Consider the following 17,090-nt stretch of genomic DNA (forward strand, 5'->3'; position numbering starts at 1 on the left):
GTAACTCTGGGCGGAGGTGTTCTTGGCGCTGAATCAACCTTTTTGTTAACATAGGAAACCGACGCCTACAAGTATGATCCCAACGTAGAGCAAAACTGTTGCTTTATTTCAGCGATTTCGGAAATATTACATTTACCCGGTAGGTACGACATATCTTAGCTACACATTGCAATGTGTTACATCGGAGATAGGTGAAATGTACCTTGTATCACCACCGTTATTACCGTGGAATTTGCAGATTTGTTGTCAGTAATTTAAATCCCGATCTGGCAATAGCTATTTGCATTAATTTGTGACTATACCGTAATCAGATGAAGATTGCGAAATCAAATTTTATAAATATCCTTTACCAAACATCTCGGCAACGTTATCAAAGCACCCAACACCTGTCCGAAATTTCTACCATCATCTAAAATGGTATTTCCTATCGTCTTTCCAATCAGCATTTTCTCTGCCATTTGGAAAAATAACCTATATTTCGCCGTTAAAATATTAGGAAGGAAAATGGAAAACATTCTCCGACAGATCTAACGTTGTGTGGTTTATATTACCATATTTCTGCACACGGTGGATTCAACAGCATAGAGCACTGCTTCATTTCAAATAAGTGGCGACTTCTCCTTTATTGCATTCACAACATTATGTTGCACATTTGCATTTAATGAGGGTCACCGTTATGTCTACAAGACATTGCTAACTGTGCCATTCATTCTGCAACGACAGCGTTGATATAATTTCCCTCGATTGAAAGTTTCGATTTCGAAAAGAAAGTTGTGCATGTCAGCGACTCGAAGAACAGTAGAAGAAACGCTATTCCTTTACATTTTACTCGAAAATCCGGAGGGCTATTTATTTCAGTGAAATGCCGCACGGTTCGCATTAGCGCAACGTGGTTGCAGCGCCAGCGAGGGGGATCAGGATTCGAATCCCGCGCTGTCTGTAAGGAGTTTGTACGTTGTCTCCGTAGGGTTTCCCCCGGGGGCTCCGGTTTCCTTCCGCCGTTCGAAACGTACCTGGAGTGCAGGTTGATTGGGTGTAAATTGGGCAGCACGGACTCAAGGGCCGAAATGGTCTGTGACCGTGCTGTATGTCTACATTTAAAATTAATTTGATGTTGATATTGCATACACGAGATTATTAAGAGACGTGAGAAATACCCTTTTCCTTATCAAAAGTTCCCACGCTGGTTCTTTTCAAAACGCGAGTGCTTGGCATTGAGTGGACATGACCCACTCAAAAACACTCGAGAGATATTTGATTTTTTTTTCGTTTTGAAGTAAATATGGCAAATTTAAAAGGGGTTTCTTTCTTTCTTTCAATGTGAAAGCTGTGTATTTGAGTATATTGAAATGTATTAATTTACAGAGTATGGTACGTGCGGTTTTGACCTCATATTAAAGGACACATTTCTTTCCCGCCCCGATATGTGGAAGAGAAAATACTAATTACTGTATCTCAATACTTGCTTCTTCCTCTCTTGACTTCTGCTTCTCCCATCTGGAAAACGTCACGGCGAACTCCGAAGTTATTTATCAGCAGCCTAAAAGGGGGGAATCGGATTTGCATCTCACAGGGCTCAGTGGAGTCCCCCTCCCACCACCCCCCCCCCCACCCTTACTACCATCACCACCACCACTGGAAAGGTCTTGAGGTCCAGTCTGTAGCGAAGGTTTTCGTGGTTTTCATTTGTTTTGTGCGTGTGGTGGGGGTGGAGGAGCGTGCGCGCGCGCGTGTGTTGAGGGGGGGGGGGGTCGTCTTTTGGTTAAAAAGAGGACCAAGATGGATGGTGAGGTGCTCAAGTTTCATCGGGCCTTTGTGCTGTGTTGGAGCTGCCAGGATGCTGGGGGGTCTGGGATGAGTCGCCGTGATCAGCGCTGGTTGGACAGGCGCTCAGCCCTCCGAGCGCACGAAAGGCTCCCCACGTCACTCCAGTCGGCGCGCTCCTCTGGATGTGCACGCAATTCCTACATTACACACATACACAGAGAGCACCCACCGAATCTACCTTATGGGGGAACTGCTTTCCCACTTGTGCTCTGCACGCCAAGTTTCTTGTGCATAGACAGCCCAAGCACACGTCAAGGCCTTATCTTTTTTTCTCTCTCCTCAAGATTCCCCCCTTGCACGTCCGGCAACCTGGAAGTGTTTGGAGAAGTGCAATACCTCTCCCGATCTATGTATGGATTGCTCAGCCTGGGATGTGTTCTGTGCCTAACCAGGGAAGACAGCGATTGAGGAGGATTGTATCAATACTCTTTCATTGTGGATAGATCTGAAGGTACATTGCAATTTCTTCCTCGGGTTAAGTTTCATTCCTTGTGTTTTGCTGTCCGGCTTGCCGATATGCTATGTGCATTATCCACGTTCGAGCAGAGATCGCTATTTATTGAAATATCTTATCAGTGAATAGCGGGGCCTGCGCGGAAAATAAAACAAAAGGAAACATTACGGGCTGTCCCAGGATTCTGTGGGCAAGTTTTTTTTTTCGAATTGTAAGGAGCGGAGAGTCAATTGATTAGCGAAATTTGTACAGAAAATATAACCGATGATGGGCACTGACCACTCTGGGTCTGTGTTTACGGTTTCGCGGCCTATCTGCAGAGACACATCGCTTTCCCCTTAACCTCCAGTGCACTTCAGTTTTTGACCCAAATTGTAAATAACACGAATCCTAGTAAAGGTGGGAGAGTTAACGTGGAAATAGCGTTTCTTCCCGGTTTGCTAGCTTGCAACAAGGATTTGATCTTTTTGAAAAACCGCCTAATATTGCCGGAAGCACTTTCTTCCCGGCTGAGAAACTCGGTGAACAATATATTGCACTGAAATTAGTCACTTCTTGTGTCGGAATTTGAACCCAGATTCATTTTAATGACAGGTACTTTTTAGATATTGGTCAGATTACAGAGAATATATTTTGCTTGGAAGTTAACAAAAGTGTAATTTGCAGCGCCGCACTTCCTTTAGGGAAAACAAGTCCTTATGCCCATTGCTCTCGTAATACAGAAAAGAAAAAACCTGCAAGGTATACAGTAGACACTCCATTCTCTGTGCTAAAAAGAGCAAATATATTTTAAACACATGACTGTCTTAAATAGCCAACGTATTCTCACTCAAACATGCGATGCATTCATAATAGCCTGAAAGAAAAATAGCTGATCGTCTTTTCGCCTCGTTTGGCGAGCTAATGCTTTCGATTACAGGTACCTCCGTTGGGTTTCACGAGTAGTGTTAATTATTTATAACAGTATTCTAATGTCTCGGACGCGTGTCCTATTAAGTGCGCCCTCGCAAGTGGACGATGTGATTTTCTAAATTTAAAACAAAAGGGATAAACACGACGGGAAAATAAGTGCATTTTATAAATTAGGATCTAAATTAGAACAATTATAGTTGCGATTAATCTCCCCAGTTCAATCAGCTTTAAGCAATGTTCCTTTGTTAAAAAATTGATCAATAAAATATTAGACACCGCTCTGAGTTAGCGACATATCATTCTAATGCACATAAATATGATGAACCCATTAGCCCTCGCAGTCATGGAATACGCGACGGCGTGACCTAAATTATGCTTGAATTATAATCCTTTACAAAACTGATAAGCAGAGGCCTAGCTTGTGTTGAGATGAAATAGACCCACTAAACCCTATTGTACTCTCAAACCGTACTTTTTTTTAAAAAAAAGGACATTCTGACATGCTTTTAAATCAACCTGACGAAAACATCACTGAAGTGCATTGCACGTGATCTGTGTTTCATTTGTGTTGCAAAACCTGGTTAGTATTTTTATATCATCAGACGCTGAAGAAAATAACCAATGAGCAGAAGGAGATGATGGGAAATCATTAAATCAATTGGACTCTCAAATGAACGTAGCGAGCGGTTGGTTCTTGGTTATTGGAGTAACTGACTCACACCAAGGATAAAATATCACAAGATTGCTTTACAAAAGTGCGGGTGCTGCGGTGACAGTTTTAAAAGTTGGGGAAGGTTTGGCCTTTCAAACCTCGTTTCTAATGCTACATTCAAATGCAGAATAATTAATTTTCAGTGGATTCAGAAAACGACTCAATAGTAATACGATCACTTGCTCAGTCGTTTACTAACTGAGTGAACAGTGCGTGATTAAAAGTGCTCACCAGTGGCAATTAAACAATAGACATCACAGTGAAACCTAGGGGTAGTGCCGAAAGCTGGCGAAACTTGAATAAGGCAATGGAGCCAATGGAAGAAGTTCAGTGTAAGGAAGAAACACGGATCTACAAAGTCGAGGAAATGTAATTGCTGCTTACACTCCAATCAAATGATTGCTCAAAAGCAGTCTGGAATCTTATCTTTATTACTCTTTCCAGAAGTCCAGACGAATTTCGTGAATACCTCATTTATCCTTGGAGTCAGCTAAGATTGGTATTACGGAGTTATCCCTTTTTTTGCATTACTTAATATAAAAGGCCCACACTATCGAATTGTGCGATCGTCCGGTATGGAGGATCGTTATTTTTGAGGGTGTTTCTTTTCCACCCCCCCCCCCGCCCCCATTCTTTTGTCCACTGTCTTTTCCACTATTTTCTCAGCCTTCATTTGTACATGTGTAAAGAGAGAACGGTGCTATGTGACGGTCGCTTTGCATTGCTAACAATTAATTCACCGTACTTGGATTTTCGTGCCTCTTTTTCAAGAATTGTGCTGCGAAATATGGCGGACACCGAAGAAGGCTTCGGGCTGCCAGCAACAACACACAGCGAGTCCGAACCCAAGGAACGTTCTTCTGAAAATAAACAGGACAGCCTACTAGGAGCGACCAACAAACCCCACTCCCCACAGCAAGCTACATATAGTCAACAGGTTGGTATCGGACACCCCATGCACTAACAGAGCTGCACAATGAAGGCACCTTATTGCTTAACACGGGCAACCACTGGGGGTTACATCTGTAAATGCATCGCTGACACCTTTCTTGATGCAAGTGTACACTTGTTTGATTGGTTCGTCTCACTACTTGTTGGATACATTTTAAGATCATTGCCTTGTATTACCTCTGCTTTGCAATTGAGGGAGGAATTGTGTTGGGAAGCCATGACATCGATTATTCAGATTGCAGTTAATTTACTGATGATGCAATTTTAAGCCCAGATGTTTATTAATTATAATTTCCACTTCTAGGGTATGGAGGGAATTAAAGTGTATTTACACGAACGAGAGTTATGGTTAAAATTTCACGAAGTCGGGACAGAGATGATAATTACTAAAGCCGGAAGGTAAGGGAGTTTGAAATGAAATACTACAATAATGAGCGTTGTTGTTTATAATTTGAACCCATTGTGATCATTCTCACAGTCTGAGTTTTATTTGAGTGCATTTGATCGACTGAAGTTCGGAGTGGCAGAACTTTCCTGTCATACAATATCGGTTCGTCCCAAGGGAAATGCTTAAGTGTTTCTAAAGAGTCGAATATAATAGATGGATAACTCCAACGATCAACCTTAAACAAGCTCAGATTAATTAATTTTTAATAAGAATTATTTCAAGTGGCTGCAAAGAACAAACGCAATCAGGCTTGGACTAACATCCAATGTATTTCATGGATATATAAAAGAGCTTCTATGAATGTACACATTTTAACCTAACGTAACTGTCATTGTCTTCGGTCTCTGTGGGAACTATAGTTGGAATGGTTAGCTAAACTGAAGTGAAAGTGCACTTTAATTAACATTCAGGCTCCAATTAATAAATTATATTAATTACATGAAATCATCTGCTTCCCGAAACATTCGCATTTAATTAATTTAAAGTTTGGCCATTTGTTTTATTCACGTTTCTTACGTATTTATCTTTTCATATGACATTATACAATAACATTCTAAACAAGGCAACAACAAAAAAAAAGTGGGTTGATCGGGACGTTCAACTTGAAATTCCCGAAAAGTCCCGAGCCCGTGCAGCCTTTCAGGTTAAAGCTTTACTATTCTGGCCTCGCAAGATTTTTTTTTACATGCAGACGACGTGAGTGAACCCTCATGGGCTTTCAATTTCATTCCACTTACGCTGAAGAAGTAATAAATATTTATAAAGATCTGCATATATTCAAGCTGTTATTCGATGATTTGGCGAGACAACAAATACAGCTTTTCCATTTAAAAGCTTTTACTCCCCCACCCCCCACCCTCCCCCAACGATGCGACTTTTTAATGGCTAAATTATTTCTCCGAAGTATTTTGTAAACACGTTTCGCATTCACAAAATGAGAGTTACTTGAATATAAATAGACGAAACACAAGGCCAGCGTGCAGGTTACAAATTGGGCCATTCTCAAAGTCACATTGGATACATTACTTGCTGCATAAAGCTTTCTGCTTAATTGTGCCTGCTCTAATTCGCGTTCACGACGTACATGAATTACAGATCGTGTTTGTTTGTTCTAGTTGAACAATTGTTTGTCTGCAATGAAGTCATGTGTCAGTCAATGCTCGAGGTCTCCAGTGGCGAATATCTTTGACGATAGTCGAAATTAATATTTTCTTGAGTGAGAACTTTGCACTATTTATCGCTCCAGCACTAAAACGCGTTTATCGTTTTATTTCAGGCGCATGTTTCCTAGTTACAAAGTGAAGGTGGCCGGGTTAAATCCGAAGACGAAATATATCCTTCTCATGGACATCGTACCGGCGGATGATCACCGCTACAAATTCGCAGACAATAAATGGCAAGTACTGCATATTATCTGTATCTGGTCGATCGCATACACAAGAAGGGCGAAAAAAATCGAATGCCAGTTAGTCTGATCAAGTTCGTCTGTTTCCTTAGTTGGGGAGATGGAAATGTCGAGTCTTTTTTAAAAAAAACAAACTTTCCTTGCCATAACAGGGGTCGATAGCCGCGGAAACACTGCACAACGAATGCCTCGACTGCATAAATGAGCGCATTCGAAGCGGGTTATAAAGTTTGATCTAGACAAACATGTGGAGGGCTTTAATCGAAGTTGCTCCCAGATGTCTGGAGCTTTAACTACGAAGGATTGATTATGCAACTAAGGTTCAGAATTTGCTTTCACTGTTTATAAAATATTAATTAAGAAGCTCATCATTTTTTATTGCTGTCATTCTCGGCCGATGTTGGCGCTTAATTTCGACTTATGTGAACGTTTTCTACTCTTTATTTCCTCAAGGTCGGTGACCGGCAAGGCAGAGCCTGCAATGCCAGGCAGGCTATACGTTCACCCCGATTCACCTGCCACGGGGGCCCATTGGATGAGACAGTTGGTCTCCTTCCAAAAGCTGAAACTTACCAACAACCACCTGGACCCCTTCGGACACGTAAGTGCGGAGCTGATTTGATTTGAATTTTACACCTTTCCATTAAGCAACAGAGATCTAATTGTCCTGAGCACTCGCCACGTTTCACTGCTGTTAATATCGGAAACTCAAGTCCTCCCAAACTGGTTGCCCTTCTCGAGAGAAGGAAAATGGAGTGATTTTAATTGGAAGACAGAGGGTTTACCAGAAAGTTGGAGGTGAATGGAACTGGATAGAAAATTTGGAATAATAATTACTGATTTTCTCGGGTTGCTATGAATATTAACCAGGTTGCTATTCCAACGGCGGCTTTGGGCCAAATAATGTTATTTTTTTCTTTAAGCGACGCATCAGGAATGCAATGGTTTGCAAACATGGGTTGAGAATGGAACCTTTCACTCCACCTGAAATGAGTGGCCCTGAATACAGATTGCCTCATTCTACGCGGTGCATGGTGGGATAACTGGGAGGGCTGTCTTGACATAAACAATACGAGTATTGTGAGAGGGAGGAACGCGTGTTCATTTCCCTGCCTTTGCCTTCCCAGACTTTTCAATGCATTCGATGCACTATAAACAGTATACCAAATACTCTGCGTTGAGTTTCGGGTGGCCAGTGAAAACATTTTAATTATTTTTCTTCGTTATCTGTTTAAAAATGAGTTCAGTTGCTTCATTTGCTGCTTTGATTCACTTGCAATGAATACATCCCTCTGCTGGCTTGGATGCACTGTGAGCTTTTCTTCGCGAAAGAATTAACGTTAGAACATATAAGTAAAACACGTATTGAGAACACCAACTAACAGTTTTGCTAAAAACGATAGAGTGCTGGGCCTTCCAGACATGAAGCGCTTCGTTAGGTAACGGTAGCCTCGGAAACTGCCGGGCAAATGATGGAAATCCGGTCAAGGAGTCTTCCCTACTGTGAAAAGGCGGCGATTGTAAAAATCTCTCGAAACAAACCGATAGAAAGGCAGGAATGAGAAATTCCTTTAACAAAATGCAAGATGTAACCAGTACTGGTAGCCTCTCAATTAAGCGGGATATAATGAAATTAGAAACCATTAGATCGTTCACCAGTGATGTCTAGGGCTTACTGGACTGTCAAAGCAATTTAACTAAGGCTGGTGGACGAGAGCGATTCGAAGAAGAGATGACTTGGAGGGTCTGTCACTGCGGGACAAGTAGCGTCTTTCTGTCGCCAGATTCACTTCCAACTCGCCCCCCCCCCCCCCCCATCTACATCGGCGATCTTGGAGAAATTGCAGAACGAGTCCTTCGAAAAGACACTTTGACGTTACCAGATGCAACCAACGTTTTGCATCACATAGTTTTTGTTCAAGAAGTTGAATGCCAATAGAAGGGGTTTAGGAAGCTAAATGTTACCCAACATAAAATTACCCCTACCATGTGAGAATCTGCCCAGAATGGCAGCAGTCCTTAGCCTTGCCATTTGGGCGAGGAATATTGTGAACGTGGGAGATAGAAAAGACGAGCTGTGCTTAGACTTTTTTTTTAATAGAAAGGAAATTTCCTTTTTTTTGACGAGAAATTTCCTGCTATTAAAAATGATCACGACAAAATTCACAAACGCTTAATTTGGATTCTGAATTTGATCCGAATATAACTTAATTTGTTTTCTTTCCTTAGATTATCCTAAATTCGATGCATAAATACCAACCCAGGCTACATATCGTAAAGGCGGACGAAAATAACGGATTCGGCTCGAAAAACACTGCATTTTGTACCCATGTTTTCTCTGAAACCGCCTTTATCGCCGTAACATCGTACCAAAACCATAAGGTAAGAATTTACTGAGCGAGTTTGAGCCACGTGAAATCCATGCACTCACTCAGCACCCTGTGATTCCAATTTTCCGTTTCAACTGGTTGTTTGTAAAGAGAAGCGACATCCAGGTCCATGGTTTTATTGATAACCGGGCCAGCATGGATTCGAGCCATAACGTGGACAGGTCTCTACCAAAAGCAAAACGCAGTGAGCTATTGTTAATGGCCCCTTGCCAAAAAAAAACGGCGACGCCTTTCATTAATATTGCCATTAATGTTGCCATTAAGGAGGGCTCATATCTTTTACCTCGCATGGATGCTGCGTGACCTTGCTGAGTTCTTCCTGCATTTCTGTGTTGTTTTACTGCAAACACAGCGTCTGCAGATACAAGAAACATTTATAAACTGCTCATTATGTAGCACAATATTTATCCGAGAAAATAAAATAGGTAAGATTGGGTGCATTAAATTTCAGATCCGCTCGCAGCAAGCACCAAACTGTTTTTGTTTTATTAGACGTCGATTAATACATTTGAAATATTTTCTGCTTTTATTTCAAACGTCTAGCATTTGCGATTAACTTTCCTTATATATTTCCGTCAGGAGCCTTGGGATGAAGTTGCTTTATCTGACGATACTTTAATAACTCGCCACATATGAAAAGTTTAGACTAATTTTTAATTTCCGCCTTTAGTGAAGTAACGCCATTTGGGGAATTAGTTGAGGATTAACGTTTCAAAGATCAACAATCACTCTGTCGAATGTAATTGAACGACCTGACGGGTAGAACTGTACCCAGTGCAATTACGTTATGAGCCCGGTTACTGAAGTGACGGCAAACATATTCTCCTCTACCGTTCATTCCAGTGAAAGGTCGAGGCTTCGAGTCAGAATTCATTTAACTTCCCAATCACAATCAAAGCAAAGGCCTGAACTGACCTTCATCAATTGCAAAATGAAACCGACATTTATCATTTTTAATGAAAAAAACACGTTGCGTTTTCTTGAAATCCCACGAAGATTTCGTAGCATCGGACCTGGGGTTTCAAATTTAAGAGATTAATATGCTTCACGAGATTGTAACATAATCCAGAGAATTATGATTTTAAAACTACCTATAAGGTGTCGTCTTTGGGATTCGAGAATTTTACTCATTTAGCATCGTGAACTTTCACTGCAGTTTAGCATTCGAATTTCACATCAGTTCTAAACCGGATATCATTTGCAGGAGATTGAAGAAATAAATATTCGGCTGACAAGCAAATCATTTTTAACTTTTTACAATTTAATGTACGATCGTCCAGTTGAGGCAGTTGACCCCTCTTCCAAGAACTATTTAGTTAAATGACCTGGCTTCACATTCTCTTCCCCAAGATTGAGTAGACAGCAGAATAATGAATTAGAATTGCATGGAGCAAATTTGCTCCCCCAAAGTTTTGTGCCTACTACAATGGTCTTTTGTTAACCAAAAACCCAAGTTTACACTCTGCAATATGCTTTTAAGACGTTGAAGGGTAACGTGTTTTATTGTAAAAATAATATCTAAGCAGTTTCAATGTTTATAATGCGGATTTAAAATAGAATGTTCAGGACAATATCACAAAACACAAGCTGTTGTAAATAAAGATCGAAAATAAGAAGACACGTTTCTAATGTACCCTCTGAAAAACGAGATACTAATAACACGTGCGCTATTTGAAGACCTGGTTATTTTCTATCAATTATGAAATAAAATAAAATTGATACTTTAGGATCACACATGCTGACGTTATTGTAAAATGAAAATTTTTGTTCGGCTCCTATTAATTCAAGTGATATTTCCATGTATTTCCTTTAATGAAACCAATGTGTTTTTACCCGAATATGGTGCATTGCCCCGTATTTCCGTAACGCATTCCGACGATTAAGCTATTTGATTAAAAGGTTTGCGATTTCGCTGAGGAGTATTGCTTGTACTCCAATTTCACATCTAATTGATGAGACAGGCACAGGAAAATATTATCCAACGTTAAATGCTACGAATTTTCGAAAAGAACCTCAATACAATTTGTTCATTGCATGTGAATGAAAAGAACACGTGTTTTAAGGTCAGAATCGACCCTTTACAGTTTTGCTTCGTATATATATATTGCAGGGTGAAATATTGGCTTTAAATTTTTCACACATCTTTAATCATTTAGGCCTTGTCCATTAGTCACTAAAATAATAAAACCAAAGTTCTCTCCATCTTCATTTTCAATTGTACCTGATTAATTTATTGGATGGTAGCCAGGACTGCTCTTCCACTAGCAATATCTGGCACGGATTTGTCCGGAGACGGCTCTGGTCAGTTTGGCCTGTCTAAAAAGTCATCATGGTCACCCGACTAAACCTCCGATCGATTCAGACAAAGAATCGTCGATCACCAGATATAGTACCGAGGAATCTTCCCGGACAGTTTGGACACATTTTGGGATTTATAACTATTCAGCATGGAAACCAATTCAAAGGCTTTGGGATTCCCCTCCGGGTGACTGGTTTCTGTGCCCACAGGGTTTGGGATTCCCTTAGGATGACACTTCTGTATCAATATGAATACCAAAACCACCTCGCAGAGAGAGAGAGAGAGAAACATTGTAATGTTTACGTTGCACCTCAATTGTACTTAATTCAATAACACTGCGCTGAGATAAAGTTAACATAAAATAATGGTCAGGTCGGGACTTAAGAATGGACAGAGAAACACAAAATCTGCAGATGCTCAAATCAATGAGCTGCCGGTAGAACTCAACGAGATGGGCAGAAATGATCGACCACGTTTTGGGTCTCGACCCGAAATGTTGACTGTTGATTTCTGCCCATTGTTTAAAGTCCATGTCGAAAGCAGCCGACTGTCCTCCATTATTATTCTCAAATGGAATATTTAAGTGACCGCATTCATTTGAAAATGTCAATGTGTTGAAAGAAATTTATTATAGCAGTTTTAATTTCTCATTTAGATTACCCAACTTAAAATAGAAAATAATCCCTTTGCAAAGGGATTTCGCGGGAGCGATGACATGGAGTTGCACAGAATGTCCCGGATGCAAAGGTAACTTGCCTTGTATGTCATGGTCCAAATACCAACAAATAAATGCTGTCCGGGATGATAGATTAAAAATATGCTGTATTGCAGTCAAATCCTTTCACTTTAAATGAAATCACGTGCGTTGCATTTCTGGCCCGGCCTTTTGTCTTGTATGCTCAATTATTGTGCCCTCATACTTATTGTTGGAGACCGATGTACCCGCAGAGACAGAAAAAAGTAAGTTGCATTTGTTTGGGTGCCTAAGGACATTCAAACTCTTTCCTGGTTAATGGAGCTGCGAATGTACAGTTACAGTTGTACTGTCGAGAATTTGATATCGATGAAAATACAACATCCCAGATTTTTACCTGCTTTCCGCTGTGTTACGAATAAAATTTCGGAAGTCAGAGTCCATGTTAACTACCTTGCAACAACCCCCCCACCCCCCCACCCCGGCTTTCTACACGTGCCTCGTAGATCCTGAGGCTGTTACATGGAAATTGTTGTTGCAGAACATTTCAGATCTGACGAGGCTTGACCTTCAAGGCAAGAGTACGTTGGATCAGATTTTCCAAGTGGAGAGAGCTCCAAGCATCCTTTCATTCACAGACTGAAATCAGAGATGTCCGCTGACCCGGTCAATGAATTACTCGTGGTCAACGAATGCGTGCCTTAAAATAAAGTTATTCATTGCATTGGTCATAAACAAATAAACGACGTGTTCTTGAAATAACTGTAATTACGTAGCAAGGAAGGGGCCCGCGTGGAGATCTCCTGAAGGTTTGCTTCGTCCAACACCATCTCATTTCTCGGTGTCCGTGTAACTCCAATGGACAGAACGTCGGCAGCAGACCGAATCTTATACAATTAGTTAAAAGTAAAATAGTTTTGCTGGCGGTTTTCAAAGAATGCCAAATGACGTGAAATTTAACTCTGCCGGCTGCAGATCCAGCCATTTAACAAAAATGTTATATTCACAGTCACAGCAAGTAAGTAGCATAAGATTGAGGGTCTCTTCCCAGTTAGAATGTTAACTTAGTATTTTGCAATTTGCCTACAGTAAGGAATACCCAGTGGTTCCCAGAAGCACGGTTAGGCAACGTGTGGGGTCCACTGCCAATCAGTTCAGCGGGGAGGTGCGAGTGTTGCCGGTGTCCAACAACTTGAGTTCCCAGTACCAATGCGAGAACGGCGTCTCCAGTTCGTCTCAGGAGCTGCTCCCTCCCAACCCCTATTCTCTCTCCCAGGAACAGAGTCCGCTCTATCACTGCAACAAAAGGAAAGGTAAGCCCTCTTTCAGCGTGTTCTCCAACGTTATTGCGGCCACGGCACATTTTATTTCGAACTCCCATATCAGTGTCATGTCAGAATCAGCTTGACCTTTTATATGGGGAGAAGCTACATTGTATAGAAATAGAACATTTTCCAGTAGTAGAAATAGAACATTTTCCAGTTCCAAGCGCAATATTCTGCGGTATCCTATTATTGAGGAAGCAAAATTAAATTGACAAGATGTCATCCGCCCCACGTGTCCTCACTGAGAGATCTAAACTGTGGAGGCTTCTCTAAATAACCAGTTATCTGTTCCGCATGTGTGTCAAAAAAATAAACAACTCTTGGGGCTACAGTGGCGAGATGGAATGTTATGATACGAACCGAACATGTGACCTTCCAAATCCCAGCTCCACCTCACACACACTGGGCTGTCAAGACTGTTTTCTCCTTTTGGGCAATACTTCATTGCATGGAAGCTGAAGACAAGAGATAGCTTTGGTGGAGATTTATCTTTCGCAGATACAGCTTAAGGAAAGGGTTCCACAAGCGCCTGGCTAATCAAACCCTTGGCAAATTCAAATGTGAAGGATTTGGGAAAGCTAAGAACCATGGAACATTAGAGCACAGAAAACAGACCCTTCGGCCCTTCTAGTCTGTGCCAAACTATTGTTCGGCCTATTCCCTCTCACCTGCACCCAGACCATAGACTTCTTACCCCTGTCATACATGTACCTGTCCAAATTTTTCTTAAATGTTAAAACTGAGCCCACATTCACCACTTTACCTGGCTTTCAGCTTACTTGGCTTTTAAGCCAGTTGAACTGGGAAGATAATTATTTTCATGCTGAAGTGTAAACACGCTGGGGTTTTGGAGGTAGCAAAAGGCAGGGACGGTCTTGGTAAGCCCAACCTTATACTATAAAAGCAAAGAACCATTTGCCTTTTTGAAACTTTTTTTTAAAAACAACTAAGCACATGGCAGCCAATGAAGTACAATGCCATATAGGAAATGCATGCAAGATGCCCTTATGACCAGATAATTATTCATTTTGTCACACTGAATGAGGCATAAATATCTCAAAGACACTGGGGAATGATTCCCTTGATGTTCCTCATATACTGTCATGGAATCTTTAACATCGATCAGCAGGGGGCAAAGGTCTTCAATTAAATGTCTTATCCCAAAATATGACACTTTTGACATTACCGCTGCTCCTTGGTAATTACATGACCACGACATTGCATTCTGAAATGAAATCTGCTTATTAGAAGTGACCTCAGAGACATGAGTCACTTCATACCTTGTGGTCTTGAGGTATACAAAGACAACCTCACTACTAAAGTTAATAAGGTAATTTTCTGACAAATTTAATGTCTTTAGTAATTAAATTATATCCGTGCTGTTTCATTCATAGATTGTTCATTAACTGAAATTTCGTTCCACTCTGATTTATTTATATAAGCAGTAGAAGACGACTGCAACTCAACCGAGCATTCGTTCAAGAAGTCCTATATAGAAAGCCCTCCTCCAGAAGATGATCCTTTCTACAGGTCCTCAAGTTTCTCCCAACAGCAAAATCTTACTCCTTCTTATAGGACTGACTCAGCACAACGGCAGGCATGTATGTATGCTGGATCTACACCAGGAACGGACCCTAGCTCCAGCCTTGATGACATTAGCTGTAATAGTTGGGCAACGGTTCCTTCATACAGCAGCTGCACAGTGACTGCAATGCAACCCATGGACCGAATACCCTACCAACATTTCTCAGCACACTTCACATCAAGCCCATTAATGCCTCGCATCTCTGGGGTTGCCAACCATACATCTCCACAGATAGGGGATACCCATAACATTTTTCAGCACCAGACCTCAGTTTCTCACCAGCCCATAGTCAGGCCATGTGGTCCTCAAGCTAGCATTCAGTCTGCAAGCAATCTTCAACCCGCTGACTATTTGTATCCACATGGCATGTCGAGAACCCTCTCACCACATCAATACCACTCTGTACATGGAGTTGGCATGGTGCCAGAATGGACTGAAAACAGCTAATTCAAAGGTCCCTCAGCTGATCTCGACATAGGTGAATGTTTGCATTCGAGGAAATTGAACAGTTTTCGAGCAATACTTTTTTATTGGAAAATCAAGCATAAGTGGTTGTAATTTTGAAAGGATATTGTACAAGTGACCTATCATTGAGGTATTCTGCCCCTCCCTTCTTCCGATTGTATTTATTTGAGTGATATTTGAATAAGTAATTCAACAGAATCAAAAGTGTAGGGTTCCAACTGGTGGATGTATCTCTGCAATGTATAGTTAATGTCTCTGAGGTGTTTCGTTAGTGAAATTCATCAAAAGTTGCATAATTATATTCAAATGAATTAGTCAGAGCATGTGTACAATTCATACAACGTTTCCCTGTTGAACCAACTGCCGCCATGATCTCATATGGTATACAATAGTTGTATGGTGTGGTGTAATGAGAAATTGAGAACCTACCTGTGTCACTGGAAGGAGGAAATGCCCGTTTCTTCAGGCAATAACAGTTGCTTTTTTTTCATAACTATTTCAAAATGTTACCAGCAGGGCTCATTGTGAAATAAAAGAAACAAACTGATCATTATATGTATTGATCGGTAAAATACATCTATACAAGTTTGACATCATCACACGGATATAACTTTTAACACTTCCAATGAATACGAATAGAAACCAACCTAAACAGATATATCGTGTGCATCAGCAATGGGAAAAAAGGGAATGAATTATTTTTTGTCTTGTAAAATAGTTAGTAACATTGAATGGCTAAAAGAGTTAGCAAGAGCATCACATGATCGATATTCAGTTAAACACATTTTTGTAAAAAATAATATCAAGGCAATAACTAAATATGGAATTTACTTCGTAACTTTGACTTTAGATATGTTGAAATATCTTCAAAATTTATATTGCTCCCTCCCCTATAAACTCAAGCATCATCTGTCACATTAATTGGATTATGAACAAGAATATTTCCGAGATCAATAAAGTTGTTACTTGAGGTTCCCGAAACCTGACTGATGGCAGAGAGACAATTTACGGTTCAGAATTCAGGCTGCATCTTCGACTTCAGAAGCAATTTAGGGTGGTGTTATTTGCCTCTTCATAGAAAAGTTTGGAAAAATGTGGAAGAATTTCCAGATAGCAATGGGATGCCAACACATGTACATGGAAAAATAGTGGATGTAAATAATGGAGAGAAAATAGGTATTCTTTGCTTCACTTATAGTAAATATTTTATACAGATACCCATTTACAGCTTAAATATGTATTATAATTTGCTCTCCTGATACTTAGCATCAACTGTCTCCAGTTTTGAGCAATACAGATGTTTACATCACAAGGGAAAGAATAATATTCTTAAATTATATATCAGGCAATAAGTTGCTCTTTATTCAACATGAACAAAGTGCAAGTTTGTTTGTAATAATTATTAGTATCTTTCTGGTCAATAGTATTTATTGTTGGACAATCCTAAAAGTGCTTGTTTTGGAGTATTAAGAATGATATATTGTTTGAGAAAAGTCGTTAAAGAAGTGAGCTTGAAAGTTCCTTGGTGTATAAAAGAGACAAATCAATTATACTTCATTGTAAATAAAACACAATGTACATACTGAAAGGAAGCAAGATCAAATCCTATCTTTTAATGATTCA

The 17,090-nt window shown here is 40.5% G+C and overlaps 1 protein-coding gene across 2 annotated transcripts; it reads left to right on the forward strand.

Moving 5' to 3' along the window:
* Positions 1–4,692: 4,692 nt before the first annotated feature.
* Positions 4,693–15,449, forward strand: LOC138759999 (T-box transcription factor TBX5-like). Of its 2 annotated transcripts, XM_069930447.1 has the most exons (10): positions 4,693–4,842; positions 5,161–5,255; positions 6,581–6,700; positions 7,163–7,310; positions 8,939–9,091; positions 12,054–12,145; positions 12,675–12,677; positions 13,182–13,405; positions 14,863–15,212; positions 15,261–15,449. In XM_069930447.1, exons 1-10 carry the CDS (start codon positions 4,693–4,695, stop codon positions 15,447–15,449), a joined length of 1,524 nt encoding a protein of 507 aa, XP_069786548.1. The 2 variants fall into 2 exon arrangements, with proteins under 2 accessions (XP_069786548.1, XP_069786547.1); XM_069930446.1 differs by lacking the exon at positions 12,675–12,677 and having other exon boundaries at positions 14,866–15,449.
* Positions 15,450–17,090: the final 1,641 nt, after the last annotated feature.

The sequence above is a fragment of the Narcine bancroftii genome, chromosome 4 (genome assembly GCF_036971445.1).
Source record: "Narcine bancroftii isolate sNarBan1 chromosome 4, sNarBan1.hap1, whole genome shotgun sequence".
Taxonomy (NCBI): Eukaryota; Metazoa; Chordata; class Chondrichthyes; order Torpediniformes; family Narcinidae; genus Narcine; species Narcine bancroftii.